General features: G+C 44.4%; 1 protein-coding gene across 1 annotated transcript in view; it reads left to right on the top strand.

Annotated features, from left to right (window-relative positions):
• gbf1 (golgi brefeldin A resistant guanine nucleotide exchange factor 1) overlaps positions 1 to 16516 on the top strand; it is a 77987-nt gene that overhangs the window by 58313 nt on the left and 3158 nt on the right. Inside the window, exons 21-37 of the mRNA XM_080542806.1 lie at positions 1 to 7; positions 708 to 944; positions 1416 to 1509; positions 5239 to 5415; positions 5914 to 5978; positions 6100 to 6223; positions 6818 to 6889; positions 7339 to 7433; positions 7618 to 7771; positions 9306 to 9534; positions 9861 to 10018; positions 10307 to 10553; positions 12034 to 12230; positions 13531 to 13681; positions 14151 to 14281; positions 15114 to 15215; positions 16293 to 16406. The exon at positions 1 to 7 is cut by the window's left edge and continues 76 nt beyond it. Of these exons, the coding sequence (XP_080398932.1) occupies positions 1 to 7; positions 708 to 944; positions 1416 to 1509; positions 5239 to 5415; positions 5914 to 5978; positions 6100 to 6223; positions 6818 to 6889; positions 7339 to 7433; positions 7618 to 7771; positions 9306 to 9534; positions 9861 to 10018; positions 10307 to 10553; positions 12034 to 12230; positions 13531 to 13681; positions 14151 to 14281; positions 15114 to 15215; positions 16293 to 16406 (2354 nt within the window). The remainder of the gene's footprint in view (positions 8 to 707; positions 945 to 1415; positions 1510 to 5238; positions 5416 to 5913; positions 5979 to 6099; positions 6224 to 6817; positions 6890 to 7338; positions 7434 to 7617; positions 7772 to 9305; positions 9535 to 9860; positions 10019 to 10306; positions 10554 to 12033; positions 12231 to 13530; positions 13682 to 14150; positions 14282 to 15113; positions 15216 to 16292; positions 16407 to 16516) is intronic.

The following is a 16516-nucleotide window of genomic DNA, read 5'->3' as shown; positions in this document are numbered from 1 at the left end:
CCATCAAGTGAGATGTTGCCTTGGTTACATGATGATATCGAAGATATTTTTTTAAACACAAACAAACACAATGAGAAGAAGATCATCAAGTCAAATCTGATCATTTAACCTTAAAAAGCCACACATTTTCACTGTTTTTATGTTATTATGCTAATGGTATACTGTGCACCTGTATTACCTTATCCTAACCAGACCAATATCATAAAGCCTATAATCATGTTTAAAAGAAGGAATGCTGCTCAGCTCTCATGTCATTATTTGTGCAGATATGTAACAGATATGTCTGTATGAAATCAAGTTCTATTTGTAAATCTCACGTACATTTTGTCTGTGACCATGCATGCAGAAACCTCTAACCAGTGCTTTTAAACCATGTTGAATCCATTCAGACCAATAGGTGAACCTTGTTCTAACTCACACTTACACACCCCTCATCCCGTTTGTTTGTTTGTTTGTTTATTAGGATCCCCATTAGCTAATGCCATGACATTAGCTAGTCTTCCTGGGGTCCGACACAAAAATCATATTTGGACAATTGTCAACATTATATACATACAGACAATTGTAAACAATGTATACATTATTATTGTATAATCATTGTATAGGTCAGGCTGTCTCAGCCTCTCACCCCTCTGATCCCAGTTCCACCCTGCTCTCTCTCTCTCTCTCTCTCTCTCTCTCTCTCTCTCTCTCTCTCCCTCCGTCAGGAACGAGGAGATCGTGATGCCGGACGAGCAGTCGGGCCTGGTGAAGGAGAACTACCAGTGGAGCGTGCTGCTGCACCGCGGGGCCACCTCCGAGGGGGTGTTCCTCCACGTCCCCGCCGGCAGCTACGACCACGACCTGTTCACCATGACCTGGGGCCCCACCATCGCTGCCCTCTCCTACGTCTTTGACCGCAGCCTGGACGACACCATCATCCAGAAGGCCATCGCCGGCTTCAGGTGTGTAGACTTGGAGGCTTCTCACACTACAGGGGGCCGACCTGAGTCATACTGTGCTGGTTTGGATATTTTCCTTTCACCATGTAAATGGACTGCACTTATATAGCGCCTTTATCCAAAGCACTTTACAACGGCCTCTCATTCATTCACCCTTTCACAAACACATTCACACACCAATGGCGGCCAAGCTACCATGCAAGGCGCCGGCCCGATGTCCTTTCCAGCACTGTTTCACCAACTATAGAGGATGTGTAACCAGACCAGTACAGCTCCGCTCAGCTCGGCATGGCTCAGTTCAGCTCGGTTTGACTCTGTACTGTGGAATTAGGGTTTAGCTTTTTTTTCATGGGAGACCCGTCACAAGTAGAAACAGTAGCGCAGAAAATTGTAGCATAGATCACCTAGAGTCCCTCAGGTCAAGGACAGATGTGGGATGATAATGGTTTGATGTTTTTGTCGCCTCTTTTCCAGGAAATGTGCCATGATATCAGCTCACTATGGATTCAGCGACGTGTTTGACAACCTGATCATCTCTCTCTGCAAGTTCACCACACTCAGCAGCGAGGTCAGCTCTCAACACTCTCAAACACGATCTACAAGTCCAAATAAATCCTTTGTAATAATTAGATATGTAATAGTAATATACTGTGTAACCCAGCTGTGTTTGTGGTCAGTTCATTTTAACCGAATTAACCGACAGTTAAACTCACAGTTCAATGGAATATCCCAAATGCCTTCCCCCCCACAATACAAGTCATGTCGAGGATGTGCGAACGGTCCTGACTGTGTGTGTGTGTGTGTGTGTGTGTGTCAGGCCTGCCGCAACGCTGTACAAGCACTCCACTGTAAAGCCCCACATGTTCAGTTTGTGTAGCGACGAAGAGTCATTAGGAGTGTTCTCCAATATTTCAGCAAACACCCCTGATGTTGTAATTGTCAACGAAAACCACAGAGAGGTGCTTATTTTAGAAGTTGGCTGCACCTTTGACCATAGCCTAGAGCAGGGGTCGGCAACCTATGGCACGCGTGCTAATCAATAAGAGCTTAAACAGTGGCACGCGACAGCTAATCAATAAGTGCGAGAATGGGAGAATGTTTTTTATTATTATTTTTTATGTTGGCCGCGTTCGTAAATTCGCGCACACTGGGTTCAATGTCACAATGGGACCAAGTAGGATCAGGCCCGTGAATGAGTTCTCTCTTGCCCGCGGGATGATATTTAATTACTATTAAAACCGGCCCGCAGTATTATGTGCCCGCAGCACCATAATACTACAAGTCCCAAGATGCATTGGCGCGTACCGAGTGCCCGCGAGCGAGCGCGACCCCGCGTCTTCTCTTCACTTCAGTACTAGTCATGAGCAGCAGCAGCACAGTCACAGTGGAGGCCGAAACATCGCCGTCAATTCCCGAGTGTTCCCGAGTGTTCCCGAGTACAGTTTGCTGACAAACTCGGCATACTTGCTGCCGAATTCAGGCGGAGATTTTCCGACTTTGAAGCCCAAAAAAGCAGGCTTCAACTGCTCAGCAATCCATTTGCAGTTGACGTGGAAAGTGCACCAGCAAATCTCCAAATGGCGCTGATTGAGCTCCAGTGTAATGACACATTGAAGGCAAAATGAGTCCGTGGCGCTGCTGAGTTTGCTCGTTTCATCCCCGACACAATGCCTGAGCTGCGCACCCAAGTTGCTCGCACGCCGTCTATGTTTGGCAGCACATACGTGTGTGAACAACTGTTTTCGTTGATGAAACTAAACAAAACATCACATAGGAGTCGTCTTAGTGATGAACATCTGAACTCAATCCTGAGGATTTCCTCAGCTCAGAGCCTGACCCCAAACATTAATGAACTTGTACTCAAGATGAGACACCAAGTATCGGGCTCAGCCTCAGACAAGTGAGCAGAAAGGACTTGGACTTGATATTTCTTTGAAGGGATTTTTTTTTTTTTTTTCTCCAGTTGAATGGACCCAGGGACATGTTGCCTAAGAAATTAATGCAACTGTTTTGCACTTTTGCAAGTTTGCACTAACTTTTCTAATTTTATTATAGAAGACAGTCATTGGTGAGGATCGGAGCAGCACACTGATTTGTTTTTAATGCATGCTGTTTCATTTTTGCATTTATCTTGCCATTGAGCTTTGAATGAAAATTACATTTAGCTGTTTACCTGTTAAAAAAAATAAAACGTTTCAATTTATTACTGAAAGAGCCTTGAGAAAATATTGCAACTGATTTTATTTATGTTTTACTTAATTTAATGTAATGATTAATGTTAAGTGCAATATAGGCTGTGTTATTGGTATTGGTTCAATATGTGCAATAATTGCGAGTTTTAATAAACATTGAACCAGCCCGGCCCTCCACTTGTACCATTTTTAAATGTTGGCCCCCTGTGTATTTGACTTTGACATGACTGGACTAGAGGCAGTCTCAGGGACGCTCCGGCGCTCTCAGGGCGAATTTACGAATGCAGCCCTAGTCTCTCACCCACTCCACGAGAGCCGTATTCTGGCGCCAATTTTCTAAGTAAAATTCTGAATTCGATTCGATACTTGTATCAATATAACTCAAGTCGTTCAAGGATGAAGCAGACAAGGCCGAATCAATAAGACGTGCTGTGTCAAGGTATGGGAAGCAGGCCAGCACCTTTAAAGCATTTGCCACTGCTAAAAATCACGCAACTGAAGCAAGCTTTCGCATTGCTCATTGCATTGCGAAACGTGGAAAGCCATTCACTGATGGAGAATATATTAAGGAGGCTTTCCTCTGTAGCTCAGATGTTTTGTTTGAAGGCTTATCAAACAAAGACACAATAAAATCAAGAATAAAAGACATCCCAGTGTCAGCCAGAAGTGTGGAACGAAGAATAGGAGAAATGGCAGAAAACGTGAAAGCGCAGCAGACCGCTGGTTTGAAAGATGCGACGGTGTTTAGCCTCGCACTTGATGAGAGCGTAGATGTGAATGACATGCCACGTCTGGCTGTCATAGCAAGATACTGTGATTCTGCTGTAAGGGAGGAGCTCTGCTGCCTAAAACCAATGCCAGAAACAACAAAAGGTGAGGACATCGCTAAAGTTCTTATCGAGCATTTTGTGGAGCGAGGGATTGACATTAGCAGGATTTTTGCAGTGACAACAGATGGTGCCCCTGCCATGGTCGGGAAACAGAGGGGAGCGGTTGCATTAATTGTGTGCAACTTAAAGTGACCAAGTACCACCCCCAGATAATGGAGTTGAGCAAAGGAAAACAGGGCCAGGGATCACGACATTGATTGTTAGGACTGTTTACATGGCTTTGCATACATAGCTCTTTGCAACCAAAACAATATCTATGTTTGTTGTGGTTGGAATAAAAGAATAAAATGTAAGTAACAACCAAATAATTATATAAATATAAATTATAATTCATACAAGTAAGACCCTTGTATAATCACCCTCCAGTTAGGCCTACTTATTAAAATGATAACCATAGGGAGCGCAGTTAGCATTGCAACTTTGGTAGAAATTGAGCGCTCCAATTTGCTTAAAGTTGTGCTACGCATCACAAAGTTTAGTTGTCTTAGATGTTATGTTGGTAATTTTGTTCAAGTTTCAGTTAGTTACATTTTTAGGTTTATTTAGCATACATGGCTTTGCATACATAGCTCTTTGCTGAAAATTGTTGTTCATGTTGTGGAATAAAATTGCAGATCTGTTGGTCTGTTTGGTTTGGTTTGATGTCGAGTCATAATTAATGTTGATATTGTGGTTGGCACACTGACTAACAAGAACATTTTAAAATGGCACTTCATATCAAAAAGGTTGCCTACCCCTGGCCTAGAGGAAGCCTTTTTAACCAAAATCTTAAAATACCAACAGCTGGAGCAGGCCATATCACAACTGGGCTACAGATGTCAACTTTTAGTTTTTATATTTGGCAGCCTGGGCCATGTTCATAAGTCTGTTGTTAGAGGCCTTCATATGGCTGGTCTTCCTAAGAGAAGGGCCAAACAGTTAGCAAAATATTGCTCAATATCCGCTGTTATTGGTAGCCGCTCAATATGGAGAAGGCGGTGCTTCCTGTACCCATGAGTGGGATACTGTCTGTCTTATAGTATTGATCAACCCACTGGTCTGGTGCGAATAACATCCTGTGTGTGGCAGAACTGGTTGTTGGCTCAGCATTACTGTAACAAATTGTTTCCAGCATGTCAAAATGCACTGTTAGTATTTATGTCCTTTAGAATTGTACTTTGTATGTGGACATAAATAAAGCATTTAAAATGTGTGTGTGTTGTGTGGTCCTGACAGTCGGTAGAGAACCTGCCTACGGTGTTTGGCAGTAACCCGAAGGCCCAGGTGGCGGCGAAGACGGTGTTCCACTTGGCCCACCGCCATGGAGACATCCTCCGAGAGGGCTGGAAGAACATCATGGACTCCATGCTGCAGCTGTTCAGAGCAGAGCTGCTGCCCAAGCCCATGGTGGAGGTGAGGACACCTCTGATGTTTATATTACAATCACATAGACTTACATAAGTACTACATTTATATTACAATCACATAGCAGTACAATAGACTTACATAAGTACTACATTTATATTACAATCACATAGCAGGACAATAGACTTACATAAGTACTACATTTAGCAGTACAATACACTTACAATAAGTATACATTTTAGAGTAAATGATACAATCATCCATCAATCATATACATCAAGATCATCTCAACTCAGACTTTGAAGCATTTTTTCAATTGCATTTAATTTATTAGTTTTTTGACAGACATGGACAGTGTATGACTTTTGGGGTTTTCTTTCCAACGTCTTCCTGACAGTTCTGCATTCAAACCTTCTGTTTGTTGTGGTCCTTGAAATACGCTTGGAAGACCAGTCACTTTGTACTTCAAGTGACATTGTTCTCTACTGCCACCTACTGTTAGAAAGCTATACATTGTTTCATTTTTTTCATATTGTTCTTGTCCAGGTGGAGGACTTTCTGGAGCCAAATGGGAAGATTTCCCTTCAAAGAGAAGAGACACCCTCAAATCGGTAACAATCACCTCTAATGGTCTCGGTTTCACCAGTATATACCTATCTGTTAAACTCAAATACTAGGCTGAGCGCTTTCACTTATGAAAACTCTCTCTCTCTCCCTCCCTCCCTCTCTCAGGGGCGAGTCTGCGGTGCTGAGTTTCGTCAACTGGCTGACTCTGAGCGGAGCGGAGCAGTCGGGCCTGCGAGGGCCGTCCACAGAGAACCAGGAGGTCAAGCAGGCAGCCATGCTCTGTATCAAGGTACTGGAGGAGCAACACTATACCCTTCGACACCCCAGAATGTCCCCAGACATGTTCTTGTTGTAATCCTCCATATAGGCTTCAATCACTCTCTTTGCCATTTAGAAATGTTGTACTTGTCAGTCGCTTTGGGTGAAGGCTAAATGTAAAGAAATGTCCCTGAACAAAAACTTGGCTGGCTTCCCTGACAAGGCTGAACAATGGCTGAGAATTAATTAGACTATGAAGTTAAGTTGGTAGACTATGAAGTTAAGTTGGGAGTGGAACTTTGTACAAGCCTTCTGCGCTTCGTTCCCTCCTTGCACTGTTTCATCATGTGTGCTAAATAAACTAGACTAAACTAAGTTACCTAGTAGCGAGCTCAAGCGTGTTTATGTGCACCCCTAACTTGCAAGCAGGCTAGCAGCCATCTTGTTTTGACAGTCAACTTCGGGGCTTTCCCAGCTCAGCCTCACTTCCAGTTCCATGTTGCCACCAGCTGATTAAAGCCTATTATTATCAACAAAGCAACACCACTAGTCAGAACATTATGTTTTTGTGGGAAATCCTGTCATAATCAACGTTCTATCCTACTCTTTCACTTCCGCCCTCCAGCAATGTGACCCAGAAAAGCTCATCACCGAGAGCAAGTTCCTGCAGCTGGAGTCTCTACATGAGCTCATGAAGGTGATGATAATGATACTAATGACCTTCTAGGATGCAATAGACTTATCGCTAAGCCACGCCCCAAAATAGAAGTTGTCCAATCATATCACCGCAAAAGTCACTACAGGCAGAAAACTCGGACAAACAACTTGCTAAAAATATCTGATGGTGAAAAGCTTCTAGACGAAATATTCTTGTCATCTTTAAAAAACATGTCTATTACTTGCTGTGGTAAATCAGAAATTTCAACTCCCGTTGTAAGTCATTGAATGTCATTGAATGTCATTCAGTCACGGTCAGTGAATAATGTGAGCGAGCGTTGTTTGTTTGTCTGAGTTTTCAAAGGGGGCGTGGCTTAGCGATAGGTCTACTGTCACTGAACAAGTGGCTGTAGTGTCTTGAATATATGAGCTTCTGAGTTGGTACAACGTTTAAAGTGTTCAGTGCTAAAAAGATGACCTTGTGGACAGGCTCTGATCTCCGTCACACCTGATGAGGAGACGTACGATGAGGAGGACGCTGCCTTCTGCTTGGAGATGCTGCTGCGCATCGTTATGGAGAACAGGTACCGCCCTGCAGAAGGAGGGTCAACGTTTGGCTTGATTCAGATCTAGTGTGAAAGCCTTTATCTTGCCTCCATGTGTGTATAATTATGTGTGTATGTGTTATGTATAGTTGTTTATTTGGGTGTGTTTTGTGCATACATGTTTGCGTACAGGTGTGCTTTTAACTTGTGTGTGTGTGTTTAGGGATCGCGTGTCGTGCGTGTGGCAGACGGTTCGGGACCACTTGTGCCACCTGTGTGTCCACGCCACCGAGAGCTGCTTCCTGGTGGAGAGGGCCGTGGTGGGGCTCCTCAGACTGGCCATCCGCCTGCTACGCCGAGAGGACATTAGCTCCCAGGTACACACACACACACACACGCAGAGTTAGGGCAAACATAGTTATGTGAACATGGATTTTTTTCTCCCCCTAAAGAATTCTGATACGTTGTAGCCAACACTTGCCACTAGGGCTGCACGATATATCGTTTCAGCATCGTCATTGCGTTGTGCACGTGTGCGATAGTCACATCGCAGGACCTGCACCGTCTAAAGCAAATCAATGTTTTTTTGTGTGATCTTTGCCGTAAAGGTTTATTTGTGTCATTTTTTATAAATATGTCTGGTAAAAAGCTGATTGGCAGGTTAATGTTCTCATTCACCAGACAGCTAGACCAAAAAGTACATTATATGGCCTGAGTGGAGCAACTTCAGTCTTATCTACAACATTTGAGACTCAAAACCCATTTAATAAATTGTGCTTTGACACCAAGTGACCAACAACGTTTTGGAAGTCTCTTGTGTGCCACATCATGTATTATATGACCTGTGTCTCTCAGGTCAGACAGCTTGTTGCATGGAGGTCTCTACCAGTATATATATCTCTGACCTCGCTTGAACTCACAGCATGCGGTCACCAAAAATCCTGTTACGTCATCTTCCTTTGATACCACATGTATGCCAACACCTAGTTGCCAGTTGTTGGTCTGTCTCTCTCCCTTATCTGGTTTCTTATTACATGCCCTGGCTTAGGACCACTTGGTGGACCTTATGGTGGATACCATATGGTGGGGTTATTTACTTACAAACATTATTGATTAAACCTACAAGGCTAGTCGCAACGATCTAGTTTGACCTAAATAGCAGTGTATTACAAGATCGCCCCCTGATTGCCCCTGACAAACTAATACCTATTGTTGTTGTGAGTGTGTATCAATCTGATCTGTTACCCAGACTAGTTAAGTCCCGTATCATCCTGTATTATATGAACTGGGGCTCTCAGGTTATCTATTGGAGGTCTGTAACAGTATATGGATCACAACATGCCAAAAAAAATCCTGTTTGCTAATCTTCCTTGGATACCACATGTACACCAAGGCCTTTGAGACCGAGTTGCGGCCTGTTCCTAATTGAGTTGTGAACCGAATGTGAACTTAAACTCCGTAATCGCTGGAAAAGGAGGGCACAGTGAGATCCAGCTGCTGCCCCTTACCTATGTATCTCTCATAACCCTATCTATCTCTCATACCCCTACATATCTCTCATAACCCTATGTATCTCTCATACCCCTACATATCTCTCATAACCCTATCTATCTCTCATACCCCTACATATCTCTCATACCCCTACATATCTCTCATACTCCTACATATCTCTCATACCCCTACATATCTCTCATACCCCTACATATCTCTCATACCCCTACACTCATGCCCCTGTGCACTGAAAACCCTAGTTTTATAATAATAAACTCTTATTGACATTTCATACGGATACATGTTCGGGTGGGAAATAGAAAGCAGTGCACAGTCCCTTAACCGCCCCCCCCCCCCACCCCTCCAGGTGCTTCTGTCCCTGCTTCTAACCCTAACCCACCTCCTCCCCCACCCCTCCAGGTGCTCCTGTCCCTGCGTCTCCTGCTGATGATGAAGCCTCACGTCCTGTCCCGGGTCAGCCGGGAGGTGGCCTACGGCCTCCACGAGCTGCTCAAGACCAACGCCGCCAACATCCACTGCACCGACCACTGGTTCACCCTCTTCTCCCTGCTGGAGTGCATCGGGGCCGGGGTCAAACCCCCCGCGGCCTTCCAGCTCACCCAGGCCAGTCCTGACCACCCCGACACAGGTCAGGCCTTCCTCTCACCTCTCGCCAAGCGCCGGCCCGTCACGCTAACGCTGCTTTTAGCAGGAGTGCGAGTTAGTGAGTGTTTTGTAGCGTGACATTATGTCGCCGTTTGAGTTTAGGTGTGGTTGAGAGCTTCGGACTTTACGGCCGTGTCAAATCTTCTCTCTTAAGCTTCTCCTGTTACGTAGCAACCTACTCTAAAATACAACTGTATTGCGCATAACAACAGTAGTGACTGAAATGACAGTAACCAGGGGGGTTACATACAGTTATACAGTTGTACTATATGAGTGTGTATTGAATGTGATGCTGATGTGTTTCAACAGGAGCCCTGTCGGACAGTGAGCTGTCGTCCCACGCGCCCAGCGAGGTGAGTCTGGACAAGGGCTACACCTCCGACTCTGAGCTCTACAGAGAGCACGGCAAGGCCCGCATCCCCCACTCTGTCACCGACATGGACGTGGCCAGCAGTGGCTGGCTGGTGGTGAGAGCGCACGCACACACACACACACACACACACACACACACACACACACACACACACATACAGACCCAGTAGCCGACAGTTGCTGTCTATTGATTGTGACCAGAAGTAAAATCTCTCAAAAGGGTTAAAAGATTCAAATAGGACATGTAATTATGCGTTTCTTATGGAACTACCAAATTTTTTGACTTCCTGCTACTATCAATTCCTGTATTTAGGGGGCCTCTCTCCTTGTAAACCAAGTCGTTGCGTATCTCATATCTCACACAAGTGTGTTTCAATCCCTAGGTTGGGAAAGACGACCTGGACAGCAGCAAGCCGCTGGCCCCTGGCTCCAAGCCGCTGGTCAACCCTCTGGTGAACCAGTACAGTCTGACGGTGGGCCAGGACATGAGTCTGCACGACACCAAGTCCCTCATCAAGTGTGTGGAGTCCCTCTCCTTCATCGTGAGAGACGCGGCCCACGTCACGCCTGAGAACTTTGAGCTGTGTGTGAAGGCCATACGCGTGTTCGTGGAGGCCAGCCTTAACGGAGGTTAGACTTCCTGGTTTACTGTTAACTACTCGTTCCTGTTTACCAACTGAAATCACTTCACTTCATCGTTTATTTGTTTTATTCCATGGTCGTTTTATTGATAGTTTATAATGACATTCAGAAATGCAAGACAAAAACAAGAAAGAAAAACGGTAACATGGCAGAAAAACTAAACAAATGTCTGTTGATTTTTTCTTTTAGATGTCAGATTCATTGTGTTTTCATATTGAATTTATATTCATATCACATTTAGCCATGTTTTTCTAGGCCATCACACCTCGGACTCGATCTTGATTTCGATCAAGATCTTGACTCGATCTATGATTTCAAGGCACTGTAGTTTTCGCTGAAAAGGCTAATATCAGGCTAGGCTTTGTTTTTGTTTTTTTACACCATGAGTGACTAATGTATCTCAGGTATTCCCTAACACCAATCCCCTATTTAGGATTTCATCCCTTCTCCCCCCTCCTTCGTACAAGGATTATGAGCGGGGAAAAAGTGGCGGCTCAATGAAGCTCTGGCACAGCTGATGGCTTATGAATTATTATTATTATTAAAGGGCTCCAGGCCCTTGGACCAATCAAAGATCATGGCTAAGTGTACCCATCTATAATGGGAACCAAATGAAAACCATGCACCCCTGAAACCTGCCATTACTGAATAGAGTGGATGTAGCCTTTTGATGCCTGTGAAGGTTTAACATGAGAGGAACGTCTTGGTAACCCTCCACACTGGAAAGGCTGTTTTTAAGACGTCCTCACTTTCTCTGTTATGTACCGGAGAGCAACAAGCACAAGTGTATTGACAAGTCATGCACATCAAAATGTGACTTTTGAAATGTCAATGTATGGAAATGTCAATGTATGTACTCGCCAATATGGTACACATTGTTCAATATTGACTGAGTAGATGCACGTTTAAAATCACCTGCCTTAAACCTGCTCAGATTGTAGGACTGTAGGCAACTGGAGAGGAAGGAAGGAGAGGTCAAGAGGCTCCGCACACTGTCTCTGCTTGCGAGTGAACGAGTTGACTAAAACGTTACACTTAATAAATGTATTCACTTCAAGCAGACACAGTTGTGTTCGGGAGACTATTTATTATACTAGAACAGCCGTGCCTTTTTACCTACTAAAAGAGCCTCCTCGGGGGTCAAATGACCATAGTCTTTACAATGCTCGAGCTGCTATTTACACACAACGACCACTAGTTGGCCGCTTATAAATTAGCCTGCTTCCTACACAGAACAAACTGCTAAATAGCTTTATATTAGCTTATGCTGATGTGATTTTGAAAATGTAAGGATACTGGGTGGTAGAACGCAAGTGCAAAGATATAAAAAAAAATAATCACAGACTTCACACACTCATGGCTGTTCAAGTGTTAAATCGGTTCACTTCAAGCAGACACAGTTGTGTTCGGGGGAGACACTTTTCCCGATGTTAAAGCCGTGGTTCAAACTCCTTTGCGGCGTCTGCAGGCTTCAGGACGCACGAGAAGAAGAAGGTCCACAACTCGTCCAAGTCTCGCCTGAGGAAGAAACCCCGGGAGAAGGACGGAGCGTCGCGCCGGGCCAAGGCCTCCAGCCATCGGCCCTTGCGTTCCCATAGCGACGAGGAGGAAGACGAGGGCGTGCCGGCCAGCTACCACACGGTGTCATTACAGGTTAGTCAGGATGTAAGTACAGCAGCCCTCTTTACCCTCTTCTACCTCTCCCTGCTCACACATTGACTCAGGAGGAGGCGCTAAAGCAGCGTGACACACAGCGTACGCTGGGCTCGTTGAGAGGTCCGGCACAGCTTGACACACTTCAATGATGTTGCACTCTGGCCCATGCTTGCGCTGCCTTAAACGTGGTCCGCGCCACGCGTTGCCGAGGAGGGACACAGCCTTTTCCGTTTAAAAACAATGGCTTACTGGCACAACGTCGTTCTTGACCCAAATCACGTGAAGGCAGCAGTGCACAACATTCAGAGAGAGAAATATGTGTACGTTGTGTAGAGCAGGATTGCCTCAGCTCTATGCATGACACATCTATCTTTGTCCTCTGTATTGGTTTTAAAACCAGTAAGAACGTAGGGGTTTTGATCAGTTTGAAAATAAAAGCAATAGTCAGGCAACGCTTGTTGCAATCTTCTTATGTATTATGTAAACAAAAGTTAACGTCAAAGAGCACATTTTGAACATGGTTCAGGTGGAGATGGTTAAAGATACATTTAAGTCCTTGAATATATATTTTTTTTACCACTAATTGGTTTATTAGTGACATTTTCAAGGGGAAAAAGCTACATATTGCACTTTTAAGGACAGATTAATGTTATATGCAGAAAAGTCTGTCCCAGGTAATCATGGGAATTGAATTTCAGCTTCCCGATTGGCTGGGGGAAATCAAGACTGATGGAGCAGTGACATGGCCATGTGGGCCATGTGGGCCATGTGGGCCAGTGTGGGCCATGTGGGCCAGTGTGGGCCAGTCAATTTGATTGACAGGTTGAACCGCCACCATACCATTCATATGAAAGTCATAACGTTCATAAACAGACTGTGATTCAATAATAGCTGCTAGACCTGAATACACTGACACCGTTGTATCCTTTAGTCCTTTACGAACATGACCGGTGTGTATTTCATTCCACTGTTTGGTATTACATGATTTTTAAGTTGTAACTTCATCATTTCACAGTTAGTTTGTTTGATTTGAAAGGTGATTATTTATTAATTCAAGAGACCTACCACAATGTCTACGCTTGCTTGTTACTTTGATTCAATCATTTCTGTGAGTTCCACCCTTCATATCATTCACCCTTCCTCCCTAACAACGACATTGTATCATAAATCCTGTAGTCGTATCTTGTTACTGAGCTGTGTGTGTGACGTGTGTATGTGTATGTGCATGCGTGCATGTGTGACTAGAGGCATTTAAGAGTCTCTCCTTATTCACCTAGAACATTGTGTGGTTGTTTTTCCTTCCATTCAGCTGTTAGACCTGATGCACACGCTGCACACCAGAGCAGCCAACATCTACAGCTCCTGGGCAGAGGAGCAGCGCCATTTGGAGGCGGCAGGGAAGAAGATCGAGGCGGACTCCCAGACCCTGTGGACCAGCTGCTGGTGTCCTCTGCTGCAAGGTCAGTTGGTCTTTAACCGCTGTCAATCAAAAAGGTTACAGATTAGGGTTGGGCGGTTATACGGTTATACCGTACACTGCGGTTTTTGAAAATAGCAACAGTATTTGTCGATACCGTCCTAAATGGGATGACATAACTTTTTTGGAAACAATGTAATTTGCCAAATAACTAACCTGTCGAAACAGCTTCTCCTCAGAACGGAGAATTAGAAAAAGATATGGCGAGTGAGTTGGTCCCTAAAGATCTATCTATCTATCTATCTATCTATCTATCTATCTATTAGATAGATCATTTTGTCATGTTTACATTTCTAAATAATGTGGTTGTCAATTTCGATGGGAATATTTTGTTCCTTGAATCTCTCCACTACAGCCCTTCAGTACTAATGCCCCCTAGCCAGCCCCAGCTGCCTGTGTGTGACGTCACCCTGAGGAGGTCCATCCATCACATGTCTCTCTCTCTGTCCCAGGCATCGCCTGGCTGTGCTGTGACGCCCGGCGGCAGGTGCGGATGCAGGCTCTGACCTACCTCCAGAGAGCCCTGCTGGTGCATGACCTGCAGACTCTGGATGCTGTGGAGTGGGAGTCCTGCTTCAACAAGGTGACAACCACTTACAAAGCCATCAACAATCTGGCCCCCTCGTCCCCCTCCACACCCCCTCCCGTTGCCTCAGGTCTGACGACCAAACCACCCTCAAGACCACCAGGACCAAGCTCCGGACCTGGGGTGATGGGGCCTTTTCAGCTACACCCCCGTCCCTCTGGAACGCCCTCCCCAACCTCATCAGACAGGCCAACACCCTCCCAACATTTAAACAGGCCCTCAAAACCCACCTCTTCAAGCTCGGCTTCACCAGTTAACCCTCTCCCCCTCCCCTTCCCATGTGTCCCCAGCACTACCTTAATTAGACCCCTATACTTTCTTTCTCTATTTATTTTTTGTTTCTTTTTATTATTACTACTCGATCCTTTCAGTTTGTAAAGCGTCTTTGAGTGTCTAGGAAAGCGCTATATAAGTCTAATGTATTATTATTATTATTATTATTATTATTATTATTATTATTATTATTATTATTATTATTATTATAAGACCATCAACATGTCTATGTTTAAATATGTTGAAAAAGACTATGGTTTTTTCACATGACTGTATGTCGGAAATATCTCCCCCCCCCAACCGATATCACATCCTAACAATCAAATACATTGCTTGGGTGGAGCTCCCAAAAAATTATTCATTCATCGTTTTCTTTTTGTACAATGTTGCAAGCTAGCAACAACTCTCTGCAAAATAGTCTTAGCCGGTCAGAGAAGATAACAAAAAAACATTCTACGGCTAGTAGAAGTTAGGATTTCACACTTAAGAAAAAAAAAGGGGGGAAAAGTGTATATATATATATAAGTGTGCTTTAATGTGTATGTGTGTGTCCCAGGTGCTGTTCCCCCTGCTGACCAAGCTGCTGGACAACATCAGCCCAGCAGATGTGGGAGGGATGGAGGAGACCAGGATGAGAGCCTGCACCCTCCTGTCTAAGGTCAGATACTAACACACCTGTCTAACCCTCCTGTCTAAGGTCAGATACTAACCCTACTGTCTGTCAATGAAGAGCATAACATCTCTCACAACATACAGTGCTGTGAGTAAGTAATGGGACAGTGAAGCATTTCTGGGTTTTGAAATCAGTTGTTAAATTAGATTATTACCAGCTGTTTGGAACAATTGGCTTGATCATTGTTTCTGGTAATAATTAACTCAAACAATTACAAAAATAAATCATGCTCCAGTCACTGTATTTAGAGCAGAAAATGTATGACACAAACGGTGCTCTTTGCTTTGTGTGTCCACTGTTCAGCAGTGTACCCTACTGCCGAAATGTGTGGAATCAACTGAGAAACATTATATCCACATTGAAACAACAACTCATAAGCTACTCTTCAATTAATCAGGCGGCCATGTTTGTAAACACACTGTAAACGTATCATCATACCATCATGGTCGACCATACCTCCTGTTGGTGGTTTTGATGAGGTGACTGACCTGGAAGAAAGACAAAGAAGAGTTCACCTTTGGTGTCACAGTGGCGGCTCTGCTCTCAACTTTGGCCAGCTGTAGAGCCGAAAGAGAGTCAAAATACTTCATTGTCCCATTATTTACGCAGGGAAAATAGAACATTTTGAAAATAGACATGGGTCATTGAAAGTGCTTGAATTCCTCTCTCTCTCTCTCTCAAAATAACAATTTAAAAAATGTTCTACTTAGCTCGTCAACTAGTAAATATGTCTCTGTATTGCTTAACTTTACACATATTTCACAATATATTGTTTTTCTGTGCTGTGGTAGAGAAGGCAAGAGACCATCTAGTGTTCACACATTCAAGCCTCTCTTTTTAATTGTTGTCTGTGAGCGGATAGTTCCTATTATATAAATTCCCATCGAGATCTGTCCCAAACTATGCCGTGTTGGGTCCTTGAATTTGAGGGAATTGAGTCTTGAAAGTCCTTGAAAGGTGCCTGAATTTGATGTTTCAGAAGGTGTGGGAACCCTGCACAGAGTCTCTCTCTCCCCCATGCGTCCTGTATTGGTGACAGTCTTATTGATGTCTTACCTCCAGGTGTTCCTGCAGCACCTCTCCCCTCTGCTGTCTCTGCCTACCTTCGCTGCTCTGTGGCTCACCATCCTGGACTTCATGGATAAATACATGCACGCTGGCTCCTCTGACCTGCTGGTGAGGACGATGGCTCGTATCAGTTCTGTCTCTGTCTCTGTGTCCTCGGTTTTGTCTGTCTGACTGTTTTTCTGTCAAATTTGTAAAGTGTCCTTGGGTTCTGTGAAAGG

The sequence above is a fragment of the Nansenia antarctica genome (genome assembly GCF_963989245.1).
Source record: "Nansenia antarctica genome assembly, chromosome: 1".
Taxonomy (NCBI): domain Eukaryota; kingdom Metazoa; phylum Chordata; class Actinopteri; order Argentiniformes; family Microstomatidae; genus Nansenia; species Nansenia antarctica.
Note: the sequence above shows the minus strand (reverse complement) of the source record. Positions and strands in the feature narration are given on the sequence as shown.